Here is an 18,077-nt window from a genome sequence, read left to right as displayed (position 1 = left end):
GAATGGCAAATCAGGAGGAGGCAGGAAGGGGAACCCCACATAGTTATTTGTGTACATTAAGGAGAGTGTTCGATAGATCTTTCTGTGCACCATTCTGGGCAGAAGATGGCTCCAGTGAAGCAGAAACTCCTACACTGAATCTCGAACTGGCGATGCAGAGAGGGGCATATGCCCAGTGTGAAGCCAGGAGAGAACCTATGTGAAAAAATCAGTTTATAAATGGTTTAGCAAGGTGTGACAGGGTCAGGCCAGATGGCTACAGGACAGTAATAGAAGGCAGATATATTAGCCCCAGGTTAAGTAGGTCCCTTTTCTTTGGGTAAGGTAACGGGGAAGGTTCCAGAACAATCAGGAACCTTCTGGAGACAAATAAGACTGACAGGCTGATTAGAACACCTGCAGCCAATCAAGAAGCTGCTAGAATCAATTAAGGCAGGCTAATCAGGGCACCTGGGTTTAAAAAGGAGCTCACTTCCATTTGTGGTGTGTGTGTGAGGAGCTGGGAGCAAGAGGCACTAGGAGCTGAGAGTGAGAATGCAGAAGGTTGGAGGAATGAGGTGTACAAGCATCATCAGACACCAGGACGAAGATCCTCTGGTGAGGATAAAGAAGGTGTTAGGAGGAGGCCATGGGGAAGTAACCCAGGGAGTTGTAGCTGTTGCACAGCTGTTCCAGGAGGCACTCTAAACAGCTGCATACCACAGGGCCCTGGCCTGGAACCCGGAGTAGAGGGCGGGCCCAAGTTCTCCCCAAACCTCCCAACTCCTGGTCAGACACAGGAGGAGTTGACCTGGACTGTGGGTTCATGAAAATGGCCAAACTGAGGGCTTCTGTGAACTCCAAGGCGAGCAAATCTGCCAATAAGCACAAGACCCACCAAGGTAGAGGAGGAACTTTGTCACAAAGGGAACTTCATAACTTGCTGGTGATGTAGGATAGCATTCTGGATAAATCTAAGGACCAGATTATACACAGAGTTCAAAATGTGGAACCAAAATTGGGATTTCCTTAAAGCAGGGGTCGGCAATCTTTCAGAAGTGGTGTGCCAAGTCTTCATTTATTCACTTTAATTTAAGGTTTCATGTGCCAGTACTACATTTTAACATTTTTAGAAGGTCTCTATACGTCTATATATTATATAAATAAACTATTGTCGTATGTAAAATAAACAAGGTTTTCAAAATGTTTAAGAAGCTTCATTTAAAATTAAATTAAAATGCTGATCTTACACCACAGGCCCACTCAGCCCACTGCCAGCCTGGGGTTCCGTTCACCTAGGCCGGCAGCAGGCTGAGTGGGGCCTGCGGCCGGGACCCTGGCTGGCAAGGGGCTGGCAGGCAGAACCCCAGACCGGCAGCGGGCTGAGCGGGGCCAGCAGCCAGGACCCCAGACTGGCAGTGGGCTGAGCAGCTCAGCCTGCTGCCACTCAGCCCACTGCCGGTCTGGGGTTCAGTCCGCCGACTCCTGCCAGCCAGGGTTCCGGCTGCCAGCGCCGCTCAGCCCACTGCCGGTCTGGGATCCCAGCCCTGCCCACATAGAGTGGGTACCTGCCTTCTCCCTGGTTCTAGCCCATTCTCTTCCCCTCTCTCTACACTGAGCTCAGGATGGGAGTGCACTGCGCACAGGGCTGGGGGTGAAGGAGCAGGCTGGGGGTTGGGGTGTAGGGTCTGGCCAGGATCTAGAATGAGGGAGGGGGCTCAGGGTTGGGGGTTGGGTGTGGAGTGTGGAGTGCTTACCTGGGCATCTCCCATTTGGTGCGAGGGGTGCAGGTGGGAATGTGGGGGTGGGGAGGTTGCAGGAGCTCCCATTTGGTGCGAGGGGTGGGGGTGGGAATGTGGTGGGTGCAAGAGTCAGGACATGGAGTGTGAGGGGCCTGGGGGCATTTGTGGGGGCTGCAGGAGTCAGGACAGGGGCCTGGGGGCATTTGTGGGGGGTGCAGGAGTCAGGGCATGAGGTGTGGGGGGGCTGGGTATGGGTGGTAGTGGAGTCAGGGCTGGGGTCATGGGGGGTGCAGGGGTCAGGGCAGGAGGCTGGGGTGTGTGGGGGGTGCGGGGGTTAGGGAGGGCTGGGGTCTGGGGGGGGTGCAGGGATCGGGGCAGAGGGCTGGGGGTGTGGGCTGGAGTCGTGGGATTGCTCCCAGCCCCCTGCCCAGAGCAACTCACAGCAGGGGGCTGGAGGGGATATGCCCTGATTCCACCCCCCTTCCCCACCTCTTCTCCGCCTCCTCCCAGGAGCAGTGAGCGTACTGTGGCTCTGCTTCTCCCTCTCCCTTGCAAGGGCCATCAGCAGATCGGCGGCAGGGAGGGAGAGGAGGAGGGGCAGGAACCCAGCATGCTGGGGGAAGAGGCATGGGAGGGGGAAGCTTGCCTTCTCTGCAGCAGCAGCTGGTGCAGGGCGGGGCAGGCAGAGAAGAGCGGGCCGGGGTGGGCAGGATTTTTAATGGCACTCTGCTGACTGCCGGGGTCCCAGCATGGGTTCGGCAGCGGGCTGAGCAGGGCTGGCGTCTGGGACTCGGCAGGCAGCAGCCTGCGATTAAAAATCGGCTCGCGTGCCGTCTTTGGCACGCGTACCATAGGTTGCTGACCCCTGCCTTCAAGGTACCAGCTGTTAATTCCCAGCCTCACAGTGACTCCTTTCTATTTCAAGAAATTAGCACTTCAAGAAATGATTGCTAGTGATCTGGCTAAAAAATTGTAGGATGCCCAAGTGGAAGCTATTCACTGGTATCCCATAGGTCAGAAGAGAGAGACTGTTTCCCAAGTGAGTCCCATGCCTGATGATATTTGTAGGTGATGTGGAGGCAAAGGTAAAGCTACATCAGCAATTGTTAAAATGGCACATGAAGAGGTGGTCATATACTAGTTACTATGTGTCTGGAGACATTGAAAGTTAGAAAACCACAATGCTGTTAGATTTAGGATCTGAAATAAGTAGGGTGACCAGATGTCCTGATTTTATAGGGACAGTCCTGATATTTGGGGCTTTTTTTATATATGGGCTTCTATTACCCCCCACTCCCTGTCCCGATTTTTCACACTTGCTGTCTGGTCTAAGGTGAACTAAGTGCTAAAAATTGATGAATATTAATCATCAGCTATCGCATACAACAGGCAGAATCTAGTTCCCTCTGAACTTGGGGTCTCTGCTTACTTTCTGGACTTTTGTTGTGGTGATCAGTATTTCTAGTACTGTTGTATTAGGAGTGGATTTCATCTGAGGGCATCACAAGAACTCTGGGGTGATTATAGAACAGACTTGTCCCAGGACAGTATTTAGATACCTCTACTGTATGTGAGTAGGAGAAGGAATGAAACCTGGTGAGCAATTCTTGGGGCCTTAGAGGTGCCTCTACCATGCCTACATGGTGAGAACTTTGAGTAAAAAGGCCTTTGAAGACCAATGTTTAAAAAAGATAAAGCAAATATTGACATTTTGAGATCAAAGTGCTCTTTCCCCCTCCCTGCCCCTCCACCCCCCAAATAAGGAATCTAATATGGGCATACGGAATTATTGTATTGAAATATAAAGATGAAAAACTGCTTAATGGTAAGAATGTTAGTTATACCTGAATAATTAATAATTATGGATAGTGAATAAGTTTAGATGAGGCAAATCTTAGACCAAAGCCTTGGTGGCATGACTGTGGCTTTGCAAATTTTTCTCCTCATATAGATCTGCTTATTTGTTTAAATTATGTTATTGCTGACAGGACAAAAGTAACATGTTGTGCTGGAAGATATTTAGATAAAAGGTACACAAACCTGTAATGACAAAAAATCCTCTTTATTGGGAAAATACAGGAGCAAAGAGACACAGAAACAGAATGGTGTAAACAGCAAAAGTTTTTTAAATTGAAGCTTGTACATGTGTATTGTACCTAAAACAAATGCTTAAATGTGCTTAATGCTGATTGGAGAAAGAATAAGAAATCTATAATGAGGAAATGTATAAAAAGACTCAAGTGAACAAAGTGTATAAAGGTAAGAGGATCATCTTACCAGCATCTTACAGAGGATAGTATTTCGTGATAACAATGCTGCAGATCACCTGGGGTATAAAAAGACACTGAGCCAGGTATCTAACAGGCTTTTTTTAAGCTGGGCATGGCTGCAGAGGTGAAGCACTGGGTAGTTTCCTGTCTTGTCAAGAAAGGAAAGCACCAGCAAGAAGAGGCAGAACTCCTTTAGGGGAAAATGCCTCAGCTTAGTAAGCCCTGAGAGTTCATACTGATGGACTTGAAAGGCCCACTACCAGAAACACCAGCCGGAAATCGGTATTTGCTTGTAATGTATCACACCTTCTTAAAGTTCATGGTGGCTCAACCACCAAAGGATAAAAGGGGTGAGACAGATATAAATGCATTGATGAAATATGCAGTGGTGAAGTTTGGCCCACCAAGCTGCATCTGTGATGATCAGGGAAGGAATATGAATATGGTGGTTACGCAAAGCTTACTGACAACGGTAGATAACCGAGATGAGGACCAGTGTTGCCCACCCTACAACTAATGAGGTAGTGAAGAGAGCAAACTGCACCATTGGTTCTATGCTTGGAGTCTTAGTGAAGACCAACAAGACTGGGATACAAAGTCATCTTTGATTATCTTTGTCTGTAAACACCAGCCGGCTCTCAACTGTCCATTATTCTCCTTATGAGATTATTTTAGGACTTTGCAAACCCATTCTTCTCTGTGGCTTGATGTTCAGGCAGCAAAAACTGGCAAGGTCTCCTGCACCTAAACAGGTAGGTGATGTGTCAGTGTCTTGTATCAGTGACCTGAGGAGAGCATTGCAGAATGTGGAGGAACCGGTGAGCCCGACGCGAACATACCAGGCACAAGATGCTAGGGAAAAAAAAATACATGCCAGGAAGGAGGGAAGGCATGCTTATTCCTTTTTGGAGGGGACTTTGTCCACTGATCAAGACACTAAATAATTTATCCTTGCTGATATATAATCCAAGAGCCCGAGTGCATCAAGAACTGCTGCATAAATTCATTGAAAGAAAGGGGAAGACAAACACTGAGAATGTTTGTGGCAAAGTGTATCTGCCCTTTGTGAGTCCCCACAGGAAGCCTTGCAGTCCTACTACATCCTGGGTCCGGACAGCAGCAAAGTGACAGGACAGGTGCAGCAAAGGTGGTCCCTCAGATAAAATGACCTGCAGGTCAGTTTCTGGCTAGGACCAGAGGAGGAAGGAAGGGTGCTCCTTCCTGCCTAATGGAGCTCGAGGGATAGTCAGAGTTTGTTTCTGGCTACATTTTCTTAAGCTGGGTTTGCAGGGAGAGAAAGGACATAACAACCTTAACCGTGAAATAAGAGTGAAGATAAAGGGGCCAGATAGAAATAGGCTAAGGAAAGAAGCAGCAACTAATTGGATCAAGCCCCACAGGGCTGCTGTTTGTAGGGTCCCTAGATTGGAACCCAGAGTAGTGGGCAGTCCGGGTTCCTCACAGGTTAAGTGCCATAAACTCCAAGAAAGGGAGCCTATTTGGGAGTCTAAGCAAAGGCTGAATTTAAAGGGCCCAAGGCTGGGGCTGAAGACCGTAGCGAAGGCAAAATAGTCTGTTTAGTAATTGGACTCTAATGCTCCGGAAGGGGTTCATTCAGACTTTGTGACTTGGCTCGAGTGCCAGGCCACTGAAGATCTGCCAGGGTCAGTTGGCAGCTTGCAGGGGCATAAGAGAGGACAAAAGGACCATGATACCACGCACAGCCACTTAGACATGCTCAAGAGATGAGTGCCCGTTTACAATGCTCAACAGAGAGCTATTCCCAAGGAATGCAGATGAGGATTTGGCTCCTAATGGGAGCCCAGCTGGGGAGGAGAAATTTCCAGTGTGTTTGAAGGCTGTTGGGGTTACAGGAGAGTGAACAGTGCTCCTGAAAAAGCCTGACTCTCTCAAATCACCCGTTTCTCCAGAGTTATCCTAGACAGATTTCTCTCAGAACCAGAGCTGTGTATATAAGACCCTGGGTCCTCAACCTCCCAACTAACATAACCCTTCTGGTAGGAGACACTTGTTCCCTAGAAAGACTGCCTTCCACTTTATATTTTTCTCCAAGCAAATATAAAAGGAGTACTTGTGGCACCTTAGAGACTAACCAATTTATTTGAGCATAAGCTTTCGTGAGCTACAGCTCACGTCATCGGATGCATCGGATGCTCAAATAAATTGGTTAGTCTCTAAGGCGCCACAAGTACTCCTTTTCTTTTTGCGAATACAGACTAACACGGCTGTTACTCTGAAACCTGTCCACGCAAATATGTACAGCTCCTAGAAGCCGGGGACAGGTAAGTTTTAAGAAAAAGGAAGAGAAGGGGAACAGGGAAAGAAAGAATATGTATGGTTGCAGAGAGATGGCAAATGCAGGAGGAGAGTGTGGCAGTCTCTGTTCAAACTGCCTGCTCTCAAGTTAGAAAGATGTATAGAGGGAGAAAATGGGTGAAATAAAAACAAAACCATTACTTCTTGAAGTTTGCTGGGACAAGGGCACATACCTCTTGGGCCTCCCTTTCCCACTTGGGTAAGATTTTTAAAGAGCATCTTCAGTTTAGTAAGCAGAGGGTAAGAAAAGTAATATTATTATTCACCTTAAAAGGATTGAAGGATATTGTAGCTTTCTTTGAAAGTGTATTTTATTATTATTTGTATTACCACAGTGCCTAGTCATGGACCAGGACCCCATTGTGCTAAGAGGTATACACTCACAGAACAAAAAGATTATTCCTATCCCAGAGAGATTATAATCTAAATATAACACAGGAGACAACAGATAGATACAGACAAGGAAAAACGTACAATACATTACAATACAATAATTTTTTTCGAGTAGAAGGAAAATTGAGACAGTATTGGTCAGCATCATTGGCAGTGGTATCAGCATACCAGCAGCCTAACCATTGTCAACTTTTTATAGGAATTGGTGTCCTATATTGGGCAACTAAGAAGAAACTGATTAACTATGAAGAGCTACTGCAGTGAATCTACAATCCCGATTCAGTGGGACTGCTCATATGTGTCTATCGGACAGATTCCTAAAGAACGAGCCCTAGCACTTTGGGATACTTTTCATCATGTTAGGAAATGCAGGTCTTATTGCAGTTGCACAATGCAAATGTGCTTTTGATACTCAATGTTATTGCTTAATTCTTAGTGGAATATTGAGGATAAAAACACAAGAGTAGAACTAAATAATGATTGATTGTTAAATTTATATTTAATATTTACAAGACATTCTGTTTTCTTTGTTTTTCAGCATATCCAGAATGGGTAGAACATATCAATGACACAGAGAGAGACATAGGCAGTGATCTATACTGGCCTTGTGTAGCCACAGGCAAGCCTACTCCAACAATCAGGTGGTTGAAAAATGGAGTATCGGTTGGTATATTTCTATGTATTTTGCTGTATTAATTGTTTATGTAGACATTGAAAACAATTTTTAAAGTATGCATTATTAAACAGTTAGAAGCCTTGTGAATTATATGATATAAACTTTTGATAATTCAGACTGCATTAAGGATAAAATGTATTTTTATACCCTACTTATATCTCAGTCTGCTCTTTGGTTGTTAAATATATCTTCTCACATTTCATATTCAGTTCAGATAGCCTGCTTTTTCGTAGCATACAGTTGGGATACAGAGATCTTTTTTTTTTTTTTTTTTACTGGGAGCCTTTACAATGAATGCTCTTTTGTTGTCTCTAAATAAAAGTCCCCGTCCCCCCCAATTTTTTTTCCATTTTACCACATTAAACATGAATGTATCTCAAAAGATACATGGAAAAGACCGTGCCAATGGAGGGATGTTGGAAATGTTTAAAAATAAGATTGCTCTTCTCATTCTATTACATACAACTTTTTCATGTATTTCATGTCACAGAATATTGCAAATTTCATGTTTTCAGTGGACGTGAAATGTAAAATAAAAGCACTGCCAAATAACTTAGACCTAATTTTCTATCAGCTTTCCAATTGTTATCCTTTTTGGAGGAGTATTTTCTGGGTCTTAAATGTATATATTAATTTTCACTTCAGCATTCTCAACAATAGTTTTAATAGCCGTTGGTAGGGCTTCTCATTTTAAGTTTTAACTGATAAATGCTGATATAGCACCCCCTACAGAAAAAGAAATGAGATTGGTGTTTATTCAGTGAATACCGGAGAAACTCTGGAAATGGTTACTTGTACCTAAAGGCTTGTCTACATGGATTACAAGGGTGTGATTTCTAAAGTGCACTCCAGTGTGTTGCACATTAATTGGTCTGTGTAGACCCTGCTGGTGCACATTAAAGTTTCCCTAGTGCACTTTCACATAGTGTCGTTTGAAATAGTACTTAAGTAAGTAACCGTAAGTTAAAGTGCACGAAGGACCATTACAATGGGATTACTTGTTATAGTAAATACAAAGAGAGAGCTTTGAAAAATCCTGATTTTTGGACATCTACATAGGACTCAACACTGCTACTAATATAAACCCCAAAAAATGAAATTAATAAACTCCCCAAAACAGAAACCCTACCATGTTTATGTTGGACTCACAGTATTATGTGTTCTGTTGCGGGAGAACAGGCCAAAAAGAAGAGGGTTGACAAGACAACTAATACACTGCTGCATTTCCCGAGCTGTGATGACAGTGATACTGGTATACAGACAAAGAAAACAATGGGGCACAGCTATTTTGGCTGTGTGCTTTGAGAAAAATCTGGGAGGGGGGAGCAGGGATATCAGTGTCTGCCATATGGAAAAGGATTAAACCAGAAGAAAACAATCTTATTTTCAAGCTTCTGTGGTTATTACAAACAAGTGATTTAACAAGTAAAATTACTTGCCTGCCCCTTTTGACTGGACGATCACTGACAAAATCTACATATTGGATTGCAGAAAATATCATGTAGTTCTCAAATAATATGTCACACAGTTACACTTTGTGTTAGAATTAAAATATTATTTCCAATAGAAAAAAACAGAAATATTCTCATTTCCATGAGAACATTTTCTGTTTCTAAATCAAACAGGTTTTCTATTTTTTACACTAAATATTTCCCTTGGTTGAGACAAAGAGAGAATTCCCTTTAGAAAAGCTGATTGTACTGGTTTTGATTAATCAAAAATATTTCAGAGAATGCAAAAATATTTCTTTAATTTTCAGCTCTCCCAGGTACTACAATTGACCCTTATGCTAGGTCTAAAGCTGCTCAGCCAATTTTCCGCAAGAGCATGGTTTATTATCTTTTTTTTAAATGGTTATCTACTGTCGTTCACAAAAGATCTTGCTGTGTTTCTGTTTGGGGTTTTATTTTTCCCAAGCTGTATCAGCTACTTAATCATATTTACCATGTTACTGGTTAGTAGAAGCAAGACACTCAAAGAGGCCCACATCAATCCGCACTGAAGTCCTTTAGAAGAATCCCATTGACTTCAATAGGTTGTAGAGTGAGCCTTAACAAATACTAATATTATTATAAAACAAGGTGCTACAATATACTGTAGATGTATCTTGCAATTTGTTGAAGTAAAGCGCATTGGTGTGGGCTATTGGCTTAGTGGATGTGCTATGTGTTAAGCATGTGGAAAAAACAGATTTGGTTCCTGGCTCTCCAGCAATCTTAACACTGGATCTGTAGTATTAGGATTGTTATAGAGGCATCTCACACTGATGTATGCAATTGCTCAGCCATGATCCTTCCAGTCAAGTAGAGAGCCAGCATGGAATCTTTTCATTCAAAAAGATGGTGGCTGCTACATAGTGCCATGAAGCCTGGAATGTAAAGTAGGGAAAAATAAAGGGTCTTCAGTGCTTTAAAGGAATGTGAAAGACTCACCTCAAGCACTAACACCAAATAAGAAAATTAAAGGAGCATGGAAGGATAGAAATCTTAATGAATGTGTAGTGAAAGTGATATTCTTATTGTTCTGGATTTTTTTTTTAGTTCCGGAGAGGTGAATTAAGAATACAAGGCCTGACTGTCAAGGATGCCGGCATGTATCAATGTATAGCAGAAAATATACATGGAATTATATACGCAAATGCTGAGCTGAAGGTTGTGGGTCAGTGAGATATTCTGTTTTTGTTTCGACTTGTAAAATACTTTCAAATCTGGACAAAATGGTAGTCAGATTTCCATGTTTACAAGCACTGATTTTTATGTAAAATACAGAGTCATGGCACCACATTGCTTATTCTGTAATAATAAATCTAATAACTGTATTGCCCTGTTCTTATTGAATATAGCTGAGATGTTTTAACACTGGAAATATTTAAAATCTCTAACGGGGTACTACCAAGAGGCTGAGAAACCAAATTTTACCACCTTTAATCTTGTCATTACTTTGTAAGAAATGTCTTCTGGATTTTCACCTCCTCGTGTTGACTTCCCACTGTAGCTGCAAACTTGGACGGGTCTCATATCAAGGATTTGCAGTGCTTATGGACCACCCAGAGCTGGCTGAGGAGTGGCTTCTGCCATTGCTCATCTTACTTACTCGATTGGGCACCCCCTGCTTTCTCCAGAACCTGCTCTGCCAATCAACATGCAACTTCTACTTGACTGCTGATGCTCCTCCTACCCACTTCTTGCCCTCCCACAGCCTTTCAGGAGCTGATGCTGTAACCCATCCTCTTTACCCCAGTCTAGTGGCTAGACCACTTTTAGAGGTTTCAGCCTGTTACTGCCGCCAAGATAATTGATGTTGTTCTATAGCTCAAGCAGTAGAAACTCAGATTGTTAGATCCAGAGGTCCAATGTTCAACCACAGTGGATGACCCCCATTGACATATTTATATTGGTCAATGCCCTGGCAAGCTTATGTGGCTCTCTCAGGGATTTCCTGAGCCCAGTTGGCTTGTGATCTTCTCATCTCACATCTGCCTCCAGCCCATGTCTGCTTCTCCACCTCCCAGCCCCCGAAGTTCTACCTTCTCATCTGCCTGCCTCTCTCCCACAGCTAGAGCTCCCATGGTGCATGACCAGTTCTGCCCTGAAACTTCTCAGCCCACCCAGGCCTTTGGTTCCCCTCCCTTCCTCCAGCTCCTCATCACTCCTGCCACCAGTCTTGAGTTCCTCACTTCACTGCTCAGGAACACATTATCCTTCACTATTCACTTCACAACACTTCCAGTAAGTCCCCTTGTCATAAATATAAAGGGAAGGGTAAACCCCTTTGAAATCCCTCCTGGCCAGGGGAAAGCTCCTCTCACCTGTAAAGGGTTAAGAAGCTAAAGGTAACCTCGCTGGCACCTGACCAAAATGACCAATGAGGAGACAAGATACTTTCAAAAGCTGGGAGGAGGGAGAGAAACAAAGGGTCTGTGTGTCTGTCTATATGCTGCTTTTGCCGGGGATAGACCAGGAACGGAGTCTTAGAACTTTTAGTAAGTAATCTAGCTAGGTATGTGTTAGATTATGATTTCTTTAAATGGCTGAGAAAAGAATTGTGCTGAATAGAATAACTATTTCTGTCTATCTTTTTTGTAACTTAAGGTTTTGCCTAGAGGGGTTCTCTATGTTTTTGAATCTAATTACCCTGTAAGATATCTACCATCCTGATTTTACAGGGGGGATTTCTTTATTTCTATTTACTTCTATTTTTATTAAAAGTCTTCTTGTAAGAAAACTGAATGCTTTTTCATTGTTCTCAGATCCAAGGGTTTGGGTCTGTGGTCACCTATGCAAATTGGTGAGGCTTTTTATCCAACATTTCCCAGGAAAGGGGGGTGCAAGTGTTGGGAGGATTGTTCATTGTTCTTAAGATCCAAGGGTCTGGGTCTGTAGTCACCTAGGCAAATTGGTGAGGCTTTTTACCAAACCTTGTCCAGGAAATGGGGTGCAAGGTTTTGGGAAGTATTTTGGGGGGAAAGACGCGTCCAAACAGCTCTTCCCCAGTAACCAGTATTAGTTTGGTGGTGGTAGCGGCCAGTCCAAGGACAAAGGGTGGAATATTTTGTACCTTGGGGAGGTTTTGACCTAAGCTGGTAAAGATAAGCTTAGGAGGTTTTTCATGCAGGTCCCCACATCTGTACCCTAGAGTTCACAGTGTGGGAGGAACCTTGACACCCCTCATCTCTTTACCAGCTGTCACTCCATTACCAGCTACCCACCCCAGACCCAGATCACCCAGAAACACGTATGGATGAATGAGAGGGTTAAATATCTGTTTGCTTATTTTGAGATGGCTGTATTGATAAGATGTGAACTAAACCAACGTTTGATCATTTTGCCTGTACAGCTGCAAAATTAACAGACTTATTTCCCTGAGCTGTGCACGTCTTTGGTGGAATCATAAACCAGGTTGTTGCACAGACAGAGAAGTCAACAAAAGAGAGATGTGTTGTCTTATGATCAGTTACAAATAGAGAAAAACTCAATGGGCCAACGTCTGACCCCATTATGTCTGAGTGGCTCTCGCTAAAATCATACGGCTGCTTTTGCACATCTGAGAAGAATTTGTCTGAGCAAGTGGCCAAACAGAAAACAACAGAAACTGCAAAGCTGAGGAATTGTCTACTGTTTCCTTTAGGGCTGTTTAAAAACAACCGAGAATAGAAAACAAATTTTAAATTATTTTAAAAATTCTTGTGACCTTTGAGGAAGCTGAATTTTTAAAAGTGCTGTTATCAGACTCTTAATTATGTCTGGTCCAAAGCCCACTGAGATCCATGAAAGTCTTTCTATTGGTTTCAGTGTAGGCTGTAGAGCAGACCCATAATACAGCTGGACCAAGCTCAGATGAAATTTGAGAAATCAGCTAAGATTTTTAGGAAAGACACAACATATAAATATTATGTTGTTAATGTAACTAATTTGTCAGACCTTCCACTGTTGCAGAGACAAATTTCTGCATCTATGCTCACCTGCATAGTGGAAATTGTGGAGCCCAATTCCTTAGTTCTTCATAGAGTCGTTAATTTTAAGGGTAGAAGGGACAATCTGATAATCTAGGCTGACCTCCTGTATATCACAGGCCACAACACCACCCAGCACCCACACGCTTAACCCCGCACCTAAATTAGACCAAAGCGTTAACTGTCTAGTCTTCTATGGGCTGTATCTGCCACTAAGGTACACCAGTGTCTGAGGTACAGGTACACCTGCACCCACTCACAGAGGAAGCAAAAATCCCTCAAAATCACAGGTAATCTGAGATGGGGGAAATTCCTTCCTGACCCCACATATGGTGATCAGTTAGATCCTGAGGTTGTGAGCAAGACCAAGCCATCCAGGCTCCTGAGAGAGAATGCTTGGTGCCCTCAGAGCCCTGGAGCTGCCTGTCCAGTGTCCCATGTCCAGCCATGGCCATCCCTGATGCTTTACAGGAAGGAGATAAAAAAAAAAAAAAAAAACCCAGAATACATTGGTACATTCCTGAACCCTGCTGATGGCCATCTGAAACCCTGAAGCCTGAGCTCTTGGGAACATGTCAGAAACTTGAAGTGAGCCCTACCCTCTATAACAGTTCGCTCACCATTGGGACCCCTCATTGTGGTCGTGTCTGGGAATTACCTTCTGACACCTCCCTTTCCATGGTTGCTCACAGCATATCCCCCTCACTCTCCAGGATTCGCAGTGCTCCCTCTTCATGACAGCCCTCTGAATGGGTCACTATATGGTCCTCCCTTTTTGGGGTATCAAATACCACTGGATCAGATATCCACATGCCATTCCAGGCAGCCTTCCAGTCCAAGGCCACTTTCTCAGTGGCTGGTAGGGGAACCCGGGCCTTCCCACTAGTCTCCCCACTTCCCTTCTCTATCTTCTGCCTCCACCCCTGGGTTTAATGGCCAACATTCCCTCCTTCCAGAGAGTAACTGTAGACTGCTTCCCCTCTTTGACTTCTTGCTAGACTCTCTAGCCCTAAACAAATCCCCTTCTCAGAGGGAGTGACTGCAGACTGCTTCCCCTTCAGCCTTTTCCTGTCCCCAGCTTCATCCCTTTATGCAGGCCCAACCTGCTCCTGCCTAGCTGAACTTCATCTTCCATTAGGCCTTGTAAGTCCCTGGCTTCCCTCCAGGTGTGGCCTACAAGGTTAATTGACCTCATTTAACCTGCTCTGCCTTGTGTGAGGTGGGCACCCCATCATACAATCGCACTCATAAATGTGTCAGGCTCTCTCTTAAAGCTAATTAGAGTGCTTGCCCTCCACAATTACTATTGGGAGGCTGTTCTAGAATCTCATCCATTCCCCTAGTTCTTCTGATGGTTAGAAACCTCCTTCTTATTTCCAGCCTGAAATTGTTCATGGCCAGTTTATCTCCATTTGTTCTTATGCCCTTTAGCTTAAATAGCTCTTCACCCGCCCTGGTATTTTTACCCCTAATGTATTTATAGAGAGCAATCATATCCCCTCTCAGCCTTCTTGCTAGACAAAACAAGCCAAGCTCTTCTGGTCTCCTCTCATAAGATAGGCCCTCCATTTCCTGATCATCCTAGTTTCTCTTCTCTGCACAGTTTCCAGTTCTGAACCTGTTCCAGTTTAAATTAACCTTTCTTGAACATGGGTGATCAGAATTGTACACAGTATTCCAAATGAGGTCTTACCATTGCCTTATACAAAGGCCTTGATAGTTCTCTATTTCTACTAGAAATGCCTCACATAATACATCCTAGGATTACATTTGCCTTTTTCACAACCACATCACACTGGTGGCTTATAGTCATCCTGTTATTGACCCACCATGCCCAGGTCTCTCTCCTTCTCTGGCACTTCCAACAGTGAGCCTCCAGTTTGTAGTAAAAATTCTTATTATTAGACCCTAAGTGCTTGACCTTGCACTATGTATTGTTGAATTTTATCCCATTTCTGTCATGCCAGTCTTCAAGGTCATCCAGATCTTTCTGTATAATATTCTGATCCTCCTCTGTGTTGATGATGCCTACCACCTTCGTATCATCAGCACATTTTATTAGCCCACTCTTACATTTTATGCTAGGTCATTAATAAAAATATTAAATAAGATTGGTCCCAAGACCGATCTTTGAGGAACTCCACTAGTAACCTCCTTCCAGTTTGATAATTTATTTTTCAGCACAACCTGTTGCCTTCACCCCTTTAGCCAGTTCCTTGTATACCTTGTAATCCCTAATTTAACTGATAATTTCCCATGTGTTACTGTGTCAAATGCTTTCCTTCAGTCCAAATATTCAAAAATCAGTTATTTTCTCCAAGAAGGAAATCAAATTAGTTTGGCATGATCTTACATTTGGTAAACCCACGTTGCATTACATCCCCTTTACCATTTACCTTCATGAATGTAATTATTTTTTCCTTCACAATTTGTTCTAAAGTCTTGCACAATACTGAGGTCAGACTAACAGGTCTGTAATTGCCTGGATCATTCTTATCCCCTTTCTTAATTATAGATATGTATGCTTCAATACACCCAGATTATCTTTAATGTCCTAAAACAAACAGTATTACATACCTTGTCAAAAGATATGACAACAGTGTCCATATGTTGCTTTTTCTCTTCAGCTTCACCTCCTAATTTTGAACTGAACCCAATGAAGAAGAAGATCTTGGCTGCTAACGGAGGCCGTGTAATAATTGAATGCAAGCCTAAAGCTGCTCCTAAACCAAAATTCTCATGGAGCAAAGGAACAGAACTGCTCGTAAATGGGAGCAGGTCAGTATTGATTCTAGAGAGCATGATTGGTCTTAGAATAGTTTTATGATACCTATATATTCAGCTGAAATAGAAATTTAGTTAGAGTGCAAATTTTACGATAGATTTTATTGATTAGTGAATTCTTGAGGCAAAATTGAAGCAAAGAACCATTCTTAATTAAATTATTTATTTTTATTCTTCATTCTTAATGAAAAATTCAAAACATTAATTCTCATTTTGCATATAAATCTTCCATGTAAACTTGCAGTTCAGCTTGTACATTTACTGAGCATTAGCCATGAAATTTTGGGTCTGGGTTTGGCAGTGCTTTAATTTTTATTTAACTTTCACTTCTCCCATTTTTATTATGTTCCTGCTTGCTATTCTTCTCCAGTATTGAAATGCAGTGGCAATTCATGAAGGAGAAAGAAAAGTTACTTACCAGTAACTGGAGTTCTCTGGGGGTACACTGCCTACCACTGGTAGCAGCATGTAGGGTATGTATAGCTAGACTCCTCAGTAAAAGCAGGCTGCACCCATACTGTGGTTAGTAGCTACACTGTGGTGTGAAGCTACATGCCACAGTGAAAGACTCTGGTGCGGGGAGGCAGTTGGAAAAGGCGCTAGTGTTTCCTCACTGCCTCTCCCTGCCAGAGCCTTTCCACACTAGCGGAGTCTAGGAAAAGGTCCGTCAACTTCCCACAGCTTGAGCCTTTCCCTGCTGCAGGGAAAGATTAAAAAGAGTAGGACTGTTCATCTTAGAAAAAAAGACAACTAAGGGAGGATATGATAGAGGTCTAAAATCGTAATGGTATGGAGAAAAATGAGTAAGGAAGTGTTATTTACCTATTCATATAACACAAGAACTAGGAGATCACTCAACGAAATTAATAGGTGGCAGGTTTAAAATAAACATAAGGAAGTACTTCTTCACACAACACACAGTGAACCTGTGGAACTTGTTGCCTGGGGGTGTTGTGAAAGCCAAAGGGATAACTGGGTTCAAAAAAGAATTAGATAAGTTTATGGAGGATAGGTCATAGAATCATAGAATATCAGGGTTGGAAGGGATCTCAGGAGATCATCTAGTCCAACCCCCTGCTCAAAGCAGGGCCAATCCCCAATTTTTGCCCCAGATCCCTAAATGGCCCCCTCAAGGACTGAACTCACAACCCTGGGTTTAGCAGGCCAATGCTCAAACCACTGAGTTATCCCTCCCCCCAATCCATCAATGGCTATTTGCCAGTATGGTCAGGTACACAACCCCATGGTTTGGGTGTCCCTAAAGGTCTGACTGCCAGAAGCTGGGACTGGACGACAGGGGATGGATCACATAATAATTGCCCTGTTCTGTTCATTCCGTCTGAAGCATGTGGTACTGGCCACTGTTGGAAGACAGGATACTGAGCTAGATGGACCATTGGTCTGATCCAGTATGGCCATTCTTATGTGCTTATGTACTCTGAGTGTATATCCTCTGCAGATGCACAATGGCCCTTCCTTCTCCCCACTCTTCAGTACACTCAGGAGCAGTAAATCTGGACTCAGGGCCTCTTACACTCTCAGGTTTTAAAATCAAGTTAACTATAAGTTCCCTATGCTGATTATACTGCCACTATGGTTCACTATAGTGTTGTCTATGATTCAGATGCATAGTTCCTATGCCGTGAAACAGCAGAGGCAATATTGCTGGTGCATGCCAATTATATGTTAATAGTTTCATGGTAATTTACAAAGGTTTCCTGTATTCTTAATTTGATATAGCATTCAGATGTATTGGCAAACATATATAGGGTTTTATTTTCAGAAATCTTTACTTACACAAGGTATAATTAAAATTGATTTAATGCTTAATGTAATGTTTCTCCAATTTATTTTATTTAAATATATACGCCACTATGTTTTTCAGTTTCTTCTTTTTGTCATAGCTGCCTAGCCTACTTAAGCTCATCCTTTGCCAAAACAAATCAATGTAGTAGCTTAGCCGATGTAAAGGTGGCTTATTTATAAACATCCCATGCACTATAGAAGTCACCTTTTAAATGCTATATTAAATGAGATTTTCAAAGCTTTAAACCCAATACTCAGAGAATTTCCCTGGCTGCAGATAAACTCCCTCAAAAAACTAATTTAAAATATCAGAGTTAGCCTAAAAGGATAGCAGTGTAGACATACCAGTAGTGTCCCATTCTATACATGGGGCAGATCCTCAACAAGTTCCTTGAGTAGATTTAGTGGAGTCCACTTGACATGATCGGAGCTGCTCTACCACATACCATCAGTAGAAAGACATGGTTCGTTCAAGCTTCTAGGAGCTGCACAGAAGCTTAAAGATGGGTTTCCATATCTGTGAGGGGAACATTTTGTCTTCTGAAATAGAATTCATCTTCACAGGAGGCAAGCTGCCAGTGCTCCTTAGCAATCAATGATTACATTGAATTATCCTGTCTTAAATCCCTCTTTAAAAT

The 18,077-nt window shown here is 43.1% G+C and overlaps 1 protein-coding gene across 1 annotated transcript in view; it reads left to right on the top strand.

Moving 5' to 3' along the window:
- CNTN1 (contactin 1) overlaps positions 1 to 18,077 on the top strand; it is a 448,663-nt gene that overhangs the window by 303,932 nt on the left and 126,654 nt on the right. Inside the window, exons 10-12 of the mRNA XM_048836059.2 lie at positions 7,260 to 7,384; positions 9,938 to 10,055; positions 15,477 to 15,627. Coding sequence (XP_048692016.2) covers positions 7,260 to 7,384; positions 9,938 to 10,055; positions 15,477 to 15,627 — 394 coding nt within the window. The remainder of the gene's footprint in view (positions 1 to 7,259; positions 7,385 to 9,937; positions 10,056 to 15,476; positions 15,628 to 18,077) is intronic.

Source organism: Caretta caretta, chromosome 1 (genome assembly GCF_965140235.1).
Source record: "Caretta caretta isolate rCarCar2 chromosome 1, rCarCar1.hap1, whole genome shotgun sequence".
In the NCBI taxonomy this organism is placed as follows: domain Eukaryota; kingdom Metazoa; phylum Chordata; order Testudines; family Cheloniidae; genus Caretta; species Caretta caretta.
The sequence above is the reverse complement of the archived record's forward strand: the minus strand, read 5'-3'. Positions and strand labels throughout refer to the sequence as shown.